The 17,983-nt window shown below is 34.8% G+C and overlaps 1 protein-coding gene across 17 annotated transcripts in view; it reads right to left on the reverse strand.

The window, feature by feature from the left end:
* FAM135A (family with sequence similarity 135 member A) overlaps window positions 1–17,983 on the reverse strand; it is a 124,755-nt gene that overhangs the window by 70,311 nt on the left and 36,461 nt on the right. For 14 of the 17 annotated variants that reach the window (XM_041754302.1, XM_041754286.1, XM_041754332.1 and 11 more), the window contains 5 exons: window positions 8,398–8,537; window positions 8,214–8,284; window positions 6,790–6,963; window positions 3,107–3,233; window positions 2,257–2,410 (listed from right to left, as the gene is read on the reverse strand). In XM_041754302.1, the coding sequence (XP_041610236.1) occupies window positions 2,257–2,410; window positions 3,107–3,233; window positions 6,790–6,963; window positions 8,214–8,284; window positions 8,398–8,537 (666 nt within the window). Of the gene's footprint in view, window positions 1–2,256; window positions 2,411–3,106; window positions 3,234–6,789; window positions 6,964–8,213; window positions 8,287–8,397; window positions 8,538–17,983 lie in introns of those variants that run through there. The other 3 variants (XM_041754308.1, XM_041754353.1, XM_041754356.1) reach the window with 3 other exon arrangements.

Raw genomic sequence — 17,983 nt, forward strand, 5'->3', positions numbered from 1 at the left:
AAGAGATGCTTATTGTAGATATTAATTATATATTTTACCAGTAAACATTCTTTTTATAGAGAAATATTTTGTAAGTTAAAATGTGATTTATGTGTTTTTTCATTATCAAATATTACAGGTTAAATCTATTTGAAAATTACATGCAAATAGATGTCTTCCTTATACAGGCATTTAGAGGCCCACCTCATATGTGACTCTCTATATTAAAACCACTAAAGTCTCATCTCGCTGGGTGAGTTTCTCTTATTCATTCCAATGCTGAACTGATCACTTATTAAAGGAAGAGAAGTCAAAGCTCTTTAAAGATAGAGACCCTGTATTTCCTCAGCATCTAGCTCAGTACTGGACACAGTAGGTGGCCATAAAAATCCCAAGGGAATACACTATTAAGAAGTCTTAGTCCTAGAGCTATTTTACACTGTTTGCCTTTTGAATGTCCTTATCTTTCCTTCCTATTCATGCACATTTGGTTCCCTCTAATCGCCATATCTTTCAAATGAAATCCACTTCCTATATACAGTCCCAAAGCTAGTAAGTGAAAGAAATGGATTCAAACATGCACTCTAACTACAAGATTATGCCTCTACAAATTCTATTACATTATTCAACATCAAAACTATTAACAAATTTTCTTGTAGAAATACCATCATACATGGCTTCTGAGTTTCACATCACTTCTTTTTATAATTCCATTTCTTGGGTACAGGATATTGTCCTTCATTAATACTGTGGCTTAACAGTTTGGTAGTTTAGTCATTAACCAAAATTTATATGATTCTAAGATGTGTTGGAGTTCAAAAAAAAAACAAATCAAGAAATATATTGAGCATAATTTTTCCATTAATTGAGGATAGTGATAGCCTAAATTGGTTCTACTCTACAAACATTTCTTTCATGTTCAAAAAAGAACATTTTAAATAGTTTAAATTTAAGACAGAAATCTTAGACAGGATTTTCCTAAGGGAAACAGAAAGATTCTAAGTATATAAAATATCAAGAAAGAAGAGTATTTCAGAGAACAGTAATCAAAAGATTTCCACCATTTTTGTCTTGGGAAAGAACACATGAGCAAAAAAGAATAAATTTCCCCATTGCTTGTACACCTGTATATAACTGGGATACTTGAATTAAGGATTCCAAATAGTCAACTGAGTGATATCTGTTCATTAAATCCACTGGACTAGCTGCTCATAGGCAGTGGCACAATACCCAGCTGGATTTAAGCGAGGTCAAATCATTACATGTTCCTAGAATTCTTATGAATCCCCCAATAGACAATTATAAAAATAGGCTAGTACTCTCAAACCCAAGAATCATTTCTAATAACAGTAACTATTTTTATGAGTGCATCAATATTGTTAAAAGACTGAGATCTTTGAGAAACAAAGAAATAAAGAACACTGATTAAAGTAAAATTGAAAAGTAATTCTTGATTTATTCAAGTATATAATGATAAAATTAATTTATTAATAAATTAATGGAGGGATAACTAATGTGTGCTTAATAGATAAGCTAGCGGCTGATGTTTGAAAAGAAAAGCTTATTAAACTATCATAAAAAGGTTTGAATAAAAACTTATTTTGGCTAATCCCAAAAATTTATCTTCTGCAAAATAAGTACAAAAGCATTTTGCAAACTACAAATGATACTCAAAATCAAGGCAATATGATTTTTTGTTGTGTACTATTATAACATATGCAGATATTAAATGATTTCATTTGTTGGACTCAAATCTAGATGGATTGTTTTAGTGATTAAATTTCAAAATGTTAAAACTGAGTAATGTTATTATTCTCTGAAGTGAAATAAAAAATAAGATTTGAGATCACTTAAAACCAAATGTATATAAAAATGTTCCAAGTACCCACAATCTGCTTAGATTGTTAAATATTTGAAGCACGGATTTAGTTTATCTTTCCATGATTCTATAGATAATCACAACATTTGCTTTATAGTATGCTTTCTGGTTATATTTTCATAGGAGTAGCATATTGACATATATTTTTAAAAAATCTATCAAAAGACTCATTTCAAACTTAGCACGGAGGAGTTACCTCTCTATATCATAAAATTTTTTTTAATTGCAGAAAGTAATTACCAAGGGTCAAAAAAGATGGAATCAAGAGAGAGGTAAAAGTGAAGCTTACAAACATTATAGGTTTAGTATAGAAAAACTATGGCAAAGCTGATAACTAGCAAAATGAGAATGAAGAGAAGACTTGAACTATAGGTTAGGTCTGGCTACTTTTAACATACCCAGTTCTAGTTTCTGACAAGAGGGAATCTCTTCTGTTACCGTAATGAAGTAGCTGTGCAATCCTTTGAAGGCTAGCAGCAAAGTGGCACAAAGTGTATAATGAAAATGATAGGCATGATGTAGGAAGGAGTCTGCAATGATGAAGCTGCAACCCTAAACAAAGAATGGATTTGGGATATAGAATGTTAGTTATCAAAAATCTAAAAATATTACATTTGAAATAGTAAAACAAAGGAAAAAATCCTAAGCATTTATTAATTAGTTATTCTAAAACATAAAAACAAAATCAGCAATATTTTAGGGAGTTGTTCTTTTTCATTCAAGTAATTTAAACACATAAAATGTAACTCTAATAATTTCAATTACAGTGGGCTTTTAAAACAAGCAGATTAAATTATGGTTTTTGAAAATTTAAAATTCAGATTCCATTTGTGAGGGACAGATACTCTGCTTTTATAGTGTCAGCCCATTTCCTTCTAAGGGAATAGTGGTTGTACTTGTACTACTGCAAGCTTAGGTTTCAACCCTGGCAACTGATCTTTACAAGGTCCTTTGGAGTGATGCTACCAGTTCTGTTAAAGGAGCAAGAGGTAACAGTAACAAGTTAAAAAAGGCACTGGGTGTCAAAGACCTCTATCCACTAAATCTGGTAAATCTTTAAGTATCAGGCTAGTTTTCATAATAAACAATCAGAACCAATCAATTTTTTAAGATCATACTTAACTAGGTCTGTAAGTTGTTGAGCTAAGATAATAAACAAAATAAACATAACATTCACAGATGAAACAGTTAAAGAATACTTCATTTAAAATGAGAGGAAAAAGGATGTATGAATGTATCAGTTCTTACGTCTGGTGATAATTGTTTTGTGTAGTTAATACCAAAGACCACGCTTTCAAGAGTAGGAATCACAGAATCTTTGTTTTGTGCTGGTGCATTTCTATTTAACCAAGTAGTCTTCACAGGGCGAGGAAAGCTGGAGGAATAAATATTACATTATTATTGTCATAATAGTCTATTTGAATGTTAAATGTTTACAAAAGAAAATTTTCTAAAGATAAAGAGCAAGACTTTTGCATGGTTATAATTTCTAAAGTACTCTTAAATTTATTTTAGTAATTGGAATTATTATGAAAAGGCAATGAATATATAAAAAACTAAGACTAGATGCCTGAGAGAATTTTTCCATAACTGGGCTTCAGGAAATCTCAAAGAATTCTAAAGATAAAACTGTGGAATCTAGAGTAGTTAAATGACAAACGGGGGTCAAGCTTTAATCTGGAAATGCTGGACTGTCAGAACCGGTACCAAGTTTATAAAGTTAAAAATCAAATATGGATGCTAGTTACAGGAATAAAGAGCTTCTCATGTAAATGTAAAAAAAGAAATATTACCAAATCTACTTGTTATCTCTTTTTCTCAAAGACAAGATACTTCCTTTCTCTTTACTACAAATCTAGAAACTCTATTAAGACAAACTTCAAGTAGTCCAAGTTACTGTCTCAATCGCATATTATATAAATTACTGATGTTAGTATTAATATTATATTTAATATACCGTAAGTTCTATACAATAAGCATATTCTGTTTGAATGTTTAAAACTATATACAATTTTGAAATAAAGTATTGGCTAGTTGTAAGTAGGCCAAAGCATTTGAACTGTTTGGCAGTTCGGCAAAAAGAAAAAGACAGGAAAGTAAATCAGTTTTGCCATAAGCAGAAAGCAGCCTTCATTTGCAAAAATTAATTTGCTTTGCAAAAATATCAATATCCCAGCAAAGAAGGGCATTGCAAGTCAATGGTAAGTTACATTTGCTACAATATGTTTTTCAGAATGAGGCATAAAACGTGTACTTAAAAAAGTTCAAACATAAAAATAGGTTATGTAAAAAAAAAGCAAAGAAAGAAATCCTCTGTGGGGTTACATTTATTACAAAAAATTGATTTAACGTCTTTAGTTGGGTTGATAGTAGAAACTGTTTTCAATAAAAATAACATTTAAAAAGATGATATTGTAAAATACGTTTCCATTTTGTTTAGAGAAGAAAAAAAAAATCCATCCAGAAAAAAACTTCTGGAAAAACTTGTCAAAGCATAGTGAGGAATGTTACCCTTAACATGACCCCTCCAGCAGCAGGCACCAGCAGAAAAGCTTTTCTTTACCCTTTTCTTGCTTCCCTTCTCCAATCTCTCATTTACAGACAAGGAAAAAGGCAGGGAAAGATGTTAACTTCTTTCATGGTGAAGTTCTAGCCGCAAGAGAGGGGATATGAAGGCCCATGGCAGCTAAGTAAGGCCCAGCAACCTCAGCTGCTGCAGCACCTCAGTATCCTTCCCAGTCACTAACCAGAGCCAACAGTTAATCCTCTTGGCTTCTGATTCTGAGCCAAAAATGTCTTCTTCCAGTAGACGGTCTCTAGGAGATGAGCTGCCTCTTTTTCCTACTAGTCTGTGGCAAAAACTGCTGCATTGCAAGAGGAAGCACACATTTAACTCACTAGGATTGGTGATATAAATATCACTAACTCTATTTAGTCCGGGCCTTAGAAAGCAACATGAATAACCTGAGCTAACCTCTATGAATTGTTTGTACATTTCTTTCTTTTTCTTTTTTTTTTTTAATTTTTTTATTATTTATTTACGATAGTCACAGAGAGGGAGAGAGAGAGAGAGAGAGAGGCAGAGACACAGGCAGAGGGAGAAGCAGGCTCCATGCACCAGAAGCCCAACGTGGGATTCGATCCCAGGTCTCCAGGATCGTGCCCTGAGCCAAAGGCAGGCGCCAAACCGCTGCGCCACCCAGGGATCCCCTGTTTGTACATTTCTTAGAAGAGAAACTGAGCCAGTGTTATAAAAAAATTAAAAAAAAGTAATGGTTGAAATGATTCAGTTAGGATTCTACTGTAATTACAAGAGATTTAGAAAACTACAGAAATGTATTTTATCATTACACTTTCAGTATTAAAACCTGACATAATTCATAAAAAATAATATTGTATACTACTTATTTGAAAGTTATATTTCAAAAAAGCCACTTTTCTTATCAAAGAAGTTTTACTCAGTTATCATGTTATTACATATTAATTTATTCAATCAACATCTAAAATTTTTTTTGAAGTTTTTAATAAAATTACATAATAGGAACAGTTCCCTATTACATATCCAAAAGTTTTAATAACTGAGAACAAGCTCTCTAAAGGCTTAAGAGGTAAGACAAAGAGAGCAAAACAACTAGTTACAGATCTAACTATAGAATAAGGAAAGCAAAGCAAGTCATTAGGAGAAACATTTATTCCTGGCCCTGTGCTCTCAAAGAAACCATGCAACTACACAATGGCAGAGGTTCTCAGAGGTTTTGTTTTTTTATTTTTTTTCAGAGGTTTTAAGACAATTTAAGGATATGTGCCACAGGAAGCTGTTACTTGTGGGCAATAGGTTAAGTTGTACTGGTCTTCTATAAACTTTGAGGGTAATTATACAGAATTACCTATTTAGTTTTTCTGATAAATCAGTTTAACATTTTTTTAAAGATTTTATTTATCATGAGAGACACAAAGAGAGAGAGAGAGAGAAAGAGAGGCAGAGACATAGGCAGAGACATAGGCAGAGGGAGAAGCAGGCTCCATGCAGGGAGCCTGATGTGGGACTTGATCCCGGGACCGCAGGATCACACCCTGAGCCGTATATAGTCGCTTAACTGCTGAGCGACCCAGGCATCCTTTTTTTTTTTTTTTTTTTAAGATTTTCATTTTAACATTTGAACCCTGAAGTATCACCCCAAGTATCAGTTGTTGGAATCAGACTGGAAAAAAATTGTAGACAGTTCAGTAATCAAATCCACTTGGAGTCTTTTCATTTAAGTTACTAATTTTGAAAGTGTCCGTCTGTTGCTCATACCACAAGAGAATGATGTTTATTGAAAAAACTGAAGGGCCTGAAATATATTCTCACATAATGAAAGACATCTCCCTATGAAAGTGGCCAGAGAAAATAATTATCTCAATGCATTTATTATAATCTAGAATATTATGTACCTTTAGGCTAAAATGGTACATGTTATAGTTTAAAAAGTTTATTAGTTAAGATACACAAATTGATTAATGACTTAGAAAACAAGAATTATTATATAGCACAGATTTAAGAAAAAATTAGGCAATCCAGAGAAGAGACCAAGAAACTGAGAAAAAACTAATACTTTTCCAGAAAATGAACACAGTATATAGCATTATTTAAAAACACAGATAGAGACTAAACAATGCTGTATGGTTATTTCCAGACTGCATTATTTTCCTTGGTTAGTTTATTTGACAAAGATTGCTCCATATTTCTGTATTAAAAGAATTATCAATCTAATGTTTCCATGTTCTTAAAAGTTATTATTTTATTACTCTAGTCTAAACTGAAAACATTTATTTCATAATTATAAATTAGAACTCCCTCATTACTTCAATTATCTTTATCAAAGTATATGTTTTCACTATAAAATGAAAGATACTATATTAATAAGGACCAGAGTATTGGCCAAATTTACCTTATTAGTGGCTGGTGTAGTGCAACTAATGATGCATGAACTGTAACGGACACAACAGAAAGGTGGAAATAATCAAACATAACATTAACATGATGATGAAGGCCTCTATGGAGGCTAAAGTGCAGCTTCAATGTTCGGCTACTTATTAGTTGCAAGGCATTCAGATCATCTGCCCTAGAAAAGCAACACATTTACATATAAGTATGGCATATTTAGTAAAGGCTAATATTTTGTAGAGTAGTTTCAATGATCAAAACATTTAGTTACTTAATTACTTTTTTAAAACTTAAAATGAGAATAATTTTTAAGGCATCACATTTGCATTAAACAGAAATGTGAAATCTAATAATAAGAAAATAAACCACATCTTATATTTAGTTTTCTACCAGTCCATGGATACAGATTTTCACTAACGTCCCTATAAAATGTAGTTAAAATTATTTTTCTTGTAAAAAATTTTATCATTAAGTGCTGCTTGAAATTAAGTAAGCAGCTGGTAGATATTTGATTATAGATATTCTCTGTCATTAGACTGACACATATAAAAAATTAAAACAATGCTATGAGAATGATTTCCAAGTGCGTTTGTGTATATGTGTGTATATATTTTAACCCATACAAACATTATAACTACCTATAATTTACAAACTACTCATTTCAGCCTACTTAATTTACAAAATTCTGACTTGGTTTAAAAATAACCCCAAAGGCATTCTTACAGAGGAGTAGTAGCTACCACATAAAAAATTCTTATTCCTCCATGATAGTAAAGAGGACATCTCATATAGACCTTTTAAAATGTGACTGCTTAGTCATGTATCCTACAAGTATCTAAATTTATATGTAATTTTCAAGTATTTCTACAAGTACATTTGAAATGAGAGAAAAACCCTACAAAAATAAAATTGTTAAACAAATCTGATTCTTGTTTTAAATGAACACAAGCACAGTGTGTCCCTAAAATATATGTCTATGTGTCCAGATGTGTGAACAAGTTCACAACAGTCAATCCTAAAACTTCCTCAAGGGCTCCAGGAATTAATGAACTAGAAAAAAATTGCAAAGTATAAAGGTCATCAGTCTTAAAAACTCTCTAATCATCAAGAGTCCTGACTAAAGATGGCATCACTCATGCCATAAGATGGTCAGTAAAAGAGTGAAAGAGTTCGGTTATACTTAAATGTCTCATAGTAGTGGTATTATGTCAACAGTGGAGTTTCTAGAGCCTAGGAAATTATTTCTTCAACTTGTATAATTTGCTACCTGGGGCTCATGGAATGGACACACAGGCCTAACTACTCTCATGAGACTCCACAGACAGAAGTAGTTCAAATAAACAAAAAAGGGAGAAGCTAGATTCTAACAAGTGGGGAATAGATAGCAGTTATGAAAACTAAAGATCTTTGTTTGAATAGCCTACTTACGAATAATCTCCATCTGTGAAGTGTAGATCCAAGGATAACAAAAAATTCATTTCTTCAAGGGTTTCTTCAATCTAAAGAGAAATTACAATATAAGGGGTCTTTCTGAATACTTATAGAAAGTTAGAAATATGTCTTGAAGCTCTACAAAAAATATTTATCTAAATACATATGAAGAGATGTTTACCTTTTTTTCATCCAACAACATTTTAACTTTGAAGATCATGACATCATTTAAAACAACCTCCTCATTTTTATATAGAATTTGAAATGTTTTACTGCAAATCAGAGATTCATGAACTGAAGCTGGAAAGGCTAGAGTCACACCTAAAACAGATAAGATATGTAACTGACAGGTAAAAAGGAAAAATTTAATACAAGTAAATTAGTACTTTAATAAGTTTGATTATATTACTCCAATGTCATTATCATTTTATATAGCAGTATTAGAACGCTTCTGGAAGTTTAATAACTTCTATATAAAAAATGAGTAAGTACATGATAACCACTATAAAATTGTACAATTTATTTTAATCTGAGAAGGTGCATGAAAAAAATCTCAAGGTATATCTTAAAAATATATATTTTAGTTATTTGAGAGAGAGAGAGTGAGAGAGAGAGAGCACAAGCAGGGGGTAGGGGCAGAGGGAGAAGCAGACTCCCTGATGAACAGGGAGCCAGACCTGGGGCTCAATCCCAGGACCATGAGATCATCACTTGAACTGAAGGTAGATGCTTAACCGAATGAGCCATCCTGGCACCCCTCAAGGTAGATTTATCTTAACAGGAATAATTGATATGTATATTCAGAAGGAAGCAATTTAGTCTTCCACTGATGCACAGTAAAGCATTTGACTGGCCACTGTCCTAGTTGCTTAATGGTAACCTCTAATCCCTTGGAATAAAGGATTTGTTTGGGTTTTGTCCCAATTCCTTGGAAATGGCCTCTAAATCCTTAGAATTTCCCTGGACAGGCAACTACATGGGAGAACACCTGAGGCTGGGGGAAGTGGAGTGCTGGAACTTATTCACAGTTGGCCCAGATAATTTATGGTAAGGAGATGACTCAGGATGCGGGCTGGCCAAACAAGACCAAGAAAGGTGGGGCGTGAGACACATAATGGGAGCCCAACCTCCAGTGAGGGGAAAAGGGCCTGGAGATTGAAGTTTCGCTGATTGGTAATACTCTACATATTGTCACATACAAACTTTCTGGGATGGTGACACATCCTGTCTCCTAAGGGAGAGAACACAGAAGCTTCACAAATCTGGGACCCTCTCAGACCTTGCCCTATGTATCTCTTCTTTTGGTTGGCTTGGATATGTATCCCTTTGCTATAATAAACTATAATAATAAGGAGAGTGCTTTCCTGAGTTCTGTGTGTTGTTCTAGCAACTTCAAACCTGAAGGGGTAATAGGAACCCCAAATCTGTAGCCATCTAATCAGAAATGTGGGTGTAACTTGTGGACCCCTGAAGTGCGACCTTATGTCTGAAGTCATCTCAGTCTTGTGGAAGACTGTGCCCTTTACATGTAAAAATGGTCTACTTCCATCCAGGTTGCAGGTGTTAGGCCATTACAACAAGGTGGAACTTAAACATTTAAACAAGGTGGGTATCTCTGCAGAGCAGGGGGCAGAGTGGGATACTACAGTCTAAATGGAATAAGGAGATATCCATATGGAGTGGCTGCCTGATGTTGGAGCTTATGTAGGATGAAGAGGGCAATCCTGGTGGAGGGATAACTTAGGGTGAGGTATTGGGAGCCCAAGCAAGATGAAAAGGGCAACTACATGGAAGAACAACTAAGGGTGCAGGGGAAAGGGGGTGCTGGAGCCCAAATTAGGTGAGGAAGGTGTTCTTGCAGAGGGGCAGCCAGGTACAGGCATAGGAGTCCAAAAAGGATGATGATGATGGTGAGGGTGGGTATGCGCAGCAGCAGCCTGATAAACTCTCGTGGGGGTAAAGTAAGGTGAGACCAACATCCCCTACAGAAGGAAGTCCTGATACAAAGACTTAGTATGTTCAAGTGGCTTTGAGAAGAGTATCTACACAAAGAAGTGACTTGGCATGAGGTGCTGAAGCCCAAGAGGTGTAAGAAGAGCATTCCGAGGGAGAGGGAGCAGTGAGAAGAGACCGGCACATATGAGAGAATGATTACATAAAATACTATATTAAGGATAATGAAAGTCAGGTTTCTCATTGAAATCTTTCAGAGGGATGCCTGGGTGGCTCAGTGGTTGAGTGTTTTTGCCTTCAGCTCAGGGTGTGATCCCAGAGTCCTGGGATTGAGTTCCACATTGGGCTCCTCGCAGGGAGCCTGCTTCTCCCTCTGCCTATGTCTGCCTCTCTCTGTGTCTCTCATGAATCAATAAATAAAATCTTAAAAAAAAAATCTTTCAGAGAAAGGATGTATATGGAAAGTAGATATAACAAATATAAATGAATTCTATGGTACTGGATTGAAATTAGAAATACATGAACTCATGTTTTTCACAATATATTTAGATAAAGATTGGTGCAAATTTGCATATGCATATGTAAATATATGTGTGTGTACATACATAACTCACTAGCTCTGTCCACTAAAAAGCCCTGGGAGGAACACATCCCCAAATATTGGTTTCATAATACTATCTTACATTAAAGGAACCAGAGTTTTTGGAGAAATGGTTGACACCAGAGCTGGGGCACAGATAGGACAAGAGAAGTCTGGATCATCTTTTCATACCAGAAAGCAAAGAAGTGCTAAAAGAATAAGGGGACATATCAAAAGGACATGGAGCTAGCTTGGAGAGGCTACCCCTGGTCATTTCAGGGATGAACAGAGCATCAAAATAAATTATGACAGTAACAGATTAATATCCATTGAATAATAAATTCTTAAGTCCATATGATATATATATATGTATATGTATGTATATATATATATATATATAAATGAAGGGAAAAAGCAGATGTTTGAAGTGAAAAAAGAGTAAGTTTAGTGTAGAGAAGTCTAAAATGATCCAAGTTAAGATCATTAGTAGTGGGACAGACAAATCATGTACCACCTACTAGGATATAATGAGAAGAACATAGTATCATTTCAGAGATATTCTTGTCAAAGGTGCATAACCTGAATCCAATCATGAGGAAATCACAAAGCAATTCAAATTGAAGCACTTTCTACAAATTAATAGGATTGTAGTCTTTAAGAGTTTCAGGGTCATGGAAATTAAAAAGGACCTGTTCTATGATGAAGGAGACTAAAGAGACAACAGCTAATTACCAGCCATGATTCTGAACTGGATCATTCTTCTATAAACGACTTTATTGGGACAACTAGCAAAACTTGAATGGGTTGAGGACAGACAGTAATAATGTATCAACATTAATTTCTTGATTTTATTAGGGTTGTATAGAAGAATGTTCTTGTTTGGAGGAAATAGATACTGAAGTATATGGGATGATGGAGTGAACATCATCATGTTGGCAAATTACTATTAACTGGTTCAGGAAAAATTATTTGTACTACCTTACAATTTTTCCTAAGTTCTCAAATATCTCAAAAGAAATCAAACAGAAAGAAAACCAATCGAAGTTAAGAAACTTAACTTCTATAATATTTCAGAGAAGAGCTGAGAAGGAGAAAAAATTTTCATCAAAGGAAAGTTGATTTTTCTCAAAATACCCAGCTATTGTGAAATTAGAATCTGCTGCCTCAAAAAGCACAAGTTTAGTTACTGCTTTTCCTAAGGATGCCCACTCCAACATAGCCCTCTCAAGTGGGGGCTGTTCCTTTTTCTATACTTCTACCACTACTGGACCTGGAGCTTCTTTATTCCTCACTGATATGCCTTTAGCCATTCTTTGTCTCTCCTTTCTGAAACCACCTCCACCACTGGCTTTGAATCTCTTGGACAGCACCATTCAGTTTCATTCATGTTTTGCAGTCGCTACAAAGCCTGGAAGCCCTCAGCTCTTAAAGGCTTCATTTCTTTCTTTCTTTCTTTTTTTTTTTCTTTTTTTAAGGCTTCATTTCCTAACTCAAGGTCACTTTTTCCAAAACTACTCCAGCAATCAAACCTCTTAGGTTCTCTTTCCCCTCTCCTTAAGTGTTGTTGCACTCTAGCCCTCCTTAGCTCCTCATTCCTATAGTCATTCCCTAGAATTTTACATTACCTATGACTGCAATTTAAAGTTCAATCAATATCCTCTCTCCAGCTTACTCTAATGCCACAAGCTCAACAATCTTTGGACCTCATTTAGTAGATTCCACAAATCTTCCTCCTTTTTGCAATTCCTGTACCTTCTTTCAAATCCTTTCCTCCTTACCCATCTTAAATTCCATACTCCATCATTATCACTCATTCTTGCATATATCCCAATTTGCTTTGTCATATCTAGGCAGATAGGACAGATACAAATACCAACATTTACAAATCTAACCTCCTGCCCTTGTACCTACTACATAACTTGTACTCACAAGCTCATAGCTGGGGAAAAATACAAAACTCTTCTGACTGACTATGCTTTAATTCAAGATCACTAGTCTTGAATAGACCCTCAGTGCTGCTTAGTAATCATACTATATTTTCCAAATTCATTCTCTCTCCACATTCCTAGATTACTATTTTGTAAATTATTTTCTGTCCTTCAGTTTCAACTGAGAATCTTGGTTCTTATTTCATGAGAAAATAATCAGAGAAATTCTCTAAGCTCTATTACTACATCGACTTGCAGATATGCCTGGACAAATTCCCTTTTTCTCTTCTCCTTTTCCTGGCAAAATTCCTCAAAAGGGTCTTTGGTATTCAACATCTCTAACTCTTCCCTCTCATTCTCGCTTTCGCCCATTTTGTGATAGCTAGTCTTCAAGATGGTTCCCAGGGAGTTTCACCTGTTAGTATCAATCCTTGTACAATTCCTCCAACAAAGTCCCAGGGTTGATCTGTGTGAATACAGCAGAAGTAATAGACCTCTTGAGAGACCATGAGACAGAGGCAAGTAGCTAAACAACTTCTGGATTCCAGACCCGAAGAAACTATGACATAATGTTGTTTGTTTTAAATTAACTTTGGGGGCAAATTCTTACACAACAATGAGTAATTCACTTGGTAAGTAGATTCTGGCCCATGTAACTGCTCTTATCAAGATCTCTAATGTCTTCTCCTTTGCTAAATACAACAGTAATTCTCAGACCTCATCTTACTAGGCTTATAATCAGCATCAGAAAGTTAAACATACTCTCACCCTTGAAACACTTCTTTAATTTGACTACCCAGACATCACGCTTTTCTGTTTTTGCTCCTATCTCATGGGCTATCCCTTTTTAATAATTTCTTAGTCAACTTCATTGGCTCTACCAATAAACTATATCCAATATTTATTGAGAGCACTAGAAACGCTCCAATAGAAAAGGAATCCTGCTGTTAGAATGCCCTAAAAGGGATTCGAACACAGGAATAAGAAACTATACTAAATAAATTATTCTAAATTGCTTTGAAATGACAATAACTAATCTTCTGTGAAAATCACCTATATCCTCAATATCGATACTTAAAAGCTTTTGAAAAGATGAACCAATGACTTTGTAATTTTATTCTCAACTCAGGAGCAATGGGCAAAAAATCCGCCAAGTTCTTCCCATTCATTGACTCATTCAATCAACAATATCTTTAAATACTGACTGATTACCAAGTATATGCCATAACAGTCATTTTCTAGGTACTAGGGGCATACAACAAAATAGAGATTAAAATCTCTGACCTAATGGAGCTTATACCCTAATGGGAGGGAGAATAAAGAATAAAAATATTAAGTAAATGATACACTATGTTTAATAAGTAATAGGTAATAAGTTCTTTGAAGGAAAGAGAAAAGAAGGTAAGAAAGGTAGCAATTTTAAAGAGAAAGTCAGGCAATGCGTAATTGAGAAGATGACCTATTAGCAAAGAGCAGAACAGATTCATATATCCTTTCTCTTACTATATGCCACTAGCTTGCTGCCCCTTATTCACCTTCATAGAAGCATAAAGGCTTATTCCCTGAAGGAGATACAACAGAGGCCCTCTGAAGTGAAAGTCACCTGGCAAAACTGAGAGCATGGGTATATGAACATAGGCATCCTGATACTGAATGCAGAGATACACAGAACTTCTCCTCTACTGGGTTCCCAGAAGCTAGCAGTTAGATTCTTACTCTTCAGGAAGGAAATAGACAAAGGTCCTCTCTGGCATTTCAAGAAGTGTAAGGAATCTAAGATTTTATCCTACTTGCAAGCTAACGCACTAGTCTGCCACAGTTTCATGAGTGCTGAGAGAAGACATGAGATTCCTGGGTCAGAGACAAAGGATTTTGTTACTTATAGCATAGTACGAGCTGCATGATCACATCAGTTCCCCTTGTCCTTATTCCCCCAAGATCTAGGAGGGTGATAGAGGCAGGTCCAAGTGGATGCTATGCATACAGTGGGTTTTAGGTCAGAACTGAGGAACTCTAAGCTTAGGACCTTAATCTTTTTTTTTTTTTTTTTTTTAAGATTTATTCATTTATTTATGATAGAGAGAGAGAGAGGCAGAGACACAGGAGGAGGGAGAAGCAGGCTCCATGCTGAGAGCCCGACGTGGAACTCGATCCCGGGACTCCAGGATCGCGCCCTGGGCAAAAGGCAGGCGCTAAACCGCTGAGCCACCCAGGGGCCCCCAGGAAACCTTAATCTTTTATAAAGAGCTATATAAAAAAAACCTGTCTAATCTTTGAACTAGAGGGAGACATTATCTTTATTATACTGTACAGTAAACAAATCTTCCTTCTGCTCCAGACAAGGAAATTATCTAAATCTTCCAAAGCTCTTCACTTATACAAACATCCTTAAAAAGTTTTCTGGAACAGAAGTCTTTCAGTGTCTCTGTTCACAACATATACAGAAACATGAGAAACATGAAGAATTATTTTCAACAATATATAGAATAATACTCAGATTCTTCACGTTTTTAATGTGCAGAATCTGACCAACCCAATAGATCTATATAATACTTAATACCCAATTATATAGAACTATTACAATAGATAATATCTATAGACAACTGATTTCAAAGATTCCTTAGCAAATGGCTCACAATATCACCCTATGCAAAGGTCAAAGAGACAAGTCTCAAGTATGTACTCAGAACTTCCAATTAAGTTTCCTTTTAGTCATGTATATACAACTGAGTACTATCAGACACTGGAAGAAAGCTTGCAAGTTAGAGACCAAAACAAAAAGGAAAATAAAAAAACTTGTAGAAAAAAAGACTATCAATATTGTTCTTAGAGAAAAGATATTGCATTTCATGAAACAAGAAAATGTTGCTATGATAGAGGAATACTCCAAAAACACAGGAACATTTGGATTTTAAAAGAAAAGAAGGGATCAGAGCTAAGGAGGAAAACAAAGAGGAAAGAGAGGAGGAAGAAAAGAGGAAAAGTTAGATAAGGGAGAGAAAAACAACAAAAGTAAAAATTCAAAAAGGGATTAAAGTTGAAGAAATAAGTGTAATAGAAAGTACAAACGGAAGACAAAAATGGAAAAAAGGAGAGAAAAAAACCCCTAAAAAGTAGGAGAACCAGTGATGATGATCCAGTATCTGAATGACAGAAGTTCCAGATAGCAAAAAAAAACAGGGAAGCAGGAGAAAATCATTAACAAAATAAGAAAACTTCCCAGAACTGAAGCACATGTTTTCAGATTAAAAGGTCCCAACAGGTACTCACAGATCCAAGGTACATTATCATGTGTCATAAGAACACTAGAAACAAAGAGAAGGTGCTACAAGATTCCTGAAAAGGGAAAAGGGTCACATAAAGAATCAATCAGATGCCTTTGGAATTCTCAGTAGCAATATTACAAACCAAAAGACAATGGAACAATATTTTCACAATTCTGAAGAAAAGAGTTCTACCCTGGAATTCTATACTTAGCTAAACTTTAAAACAAGAGAAGAATAAAGACATTTTTAGACATGGAAGGCTTCAGAAAATTCCTATGCCACTTTTCTCAACAAGATATAGAAAACAGGCTCCAACAAAACAAGAGTAAACCAAGAAAGAAAAACAGGTGTTAGTAGACATCTACTGTGGAAGAGGCAAAGGGAATCCTTAGGAAGATGGTAAAGGAAGATTCCAGATAATCTTCTGCCTTATAGAACATGACTAATAAATATTGGATTAGTTTGCCACAGCAAATAGATATGTTGAGATCTGTCATCTGAAAGATCCTAACTGCCATGGTACCATTTTATCGTAAGAAGAGATTAAACAGTTGGCCAGACTCTCTTCACTACTTGATTTGCCTATGGGTGCAATTGATGAAGTTTCTGTCCTACTGATTAGATTAAAAGAGGGCAGTCTTTTTACTGAACAGTTTTCTGTTTGACCTGCTCCTGAGAGTTGAAGGTAGAAAAGTTAAATGTTAAGTTTAGATGCAAAGAAGCCTACTCCATGTGTTGGATATCTAATACTTCATCACATTACAACCTTACCAGAAGTCCTAAATGCAGTGAACTCTAAGTTTCACACAATTCACTCCTTGTCTTGCCCACAAACTTCCCCAAAGAGGAATCTTAATCTTTAACTATACAGAAATATACTATAACCCAAAAACTCTATGCAGCTTTTCTTCTGGGATCCTTCTTTTAATAGTAGTGATACTGCAGCTCCCTTATACAACTAGGTTTGTGCTTACTACTCAGTTTTTCCAAACTCAACCAGATATATACTTAGGTAAGATTCATAGGTGATAAAACTATACAGAAAGCAAAAGAATGATTAACACAAAAATCAGGAGGGATATACAGGAGGCTTTCACAGTACTAATAACGTTCTGTTTCTTAAAGGAAGGTTTGAGTATTTGGGTATTCACTTTATCATTTAATAAAATAATATCTTATATGATCTTCAAAAAATGGGTGACAGAGTTCACAAAAAATTTTTAAATATTTATTGTACACTCTGTGCCGTGCACTGTCCTAAGTAGACCAAACCAAAGAAAACAAAAAAACCTGCTTTCCCTGCCCTCATCTAATTCTGTAAATTACATCTATCCTGAGCATGACAGAGGATAGAGTGCTTAGTCTGTGAATTCAGAAAAGGCTTTGTTAAAAATAAGGCATTTGAGTTGAAATCATAAAAAAGAGTCAGATTAAGATGGAAAGGAAGACAATCTGAAAAGGAAGAAAAACTTCTTGAATGCAGGGTCCATGTCTCACATATGTCTTACTTCATATGGTATTATGTATAGGGTAAGCCCATGTACACTACTGGTGGCAATGTAAAATGGTGTTGCCACTATGGAAAACGGTATGGAGGTTCCTCAAAAAAGTAAACATAAAACTATCATATGATCTAGCAATTACATTCCTGGGTATTTACCTAAAAGAACTGAAAACAGGACCTTGAAGACATATTTGCACTTCCATGTTCAATGCCACATTATTCACAATGGCCAAGTGGTGGAAATAACCTAAATGTCATCAGTAGATGAAAGGGTAAAGACAATGAGAACAGAATATTTTCAACCTTAAAAAAAAAAGAAGAAAATCCTATACTACAACATATGGATGAACTGTGAGAACTCCTGTTAAGTGAAATAGGCCAAACACTACATGATTCTACTTAATGAGCTATCTAATATAGTCACACTTATCAAATAAAGTAGAATGGTGTTTACTAGGGTCTGGGAGGAGGGAGAAATGAGGAACTGCTATTCAACCATACAGAATTTCAGTCACCCAAGGTTAAAAAGTTCTAGA

Source organism: Vulpes lagopus, chromosome 1 (assembly GCF_018345385.1).
Source record: "Vulpes lagopus strain Blue_001 chromosome 1, ASM1834538v1, whole genome shotgun sequence".
Lineage (NCBI taxonomy): Eukaryota > Metazoa > Chordata > Mammalia > Carnivora > Canidae > Vulpes > Vulpes lagopus.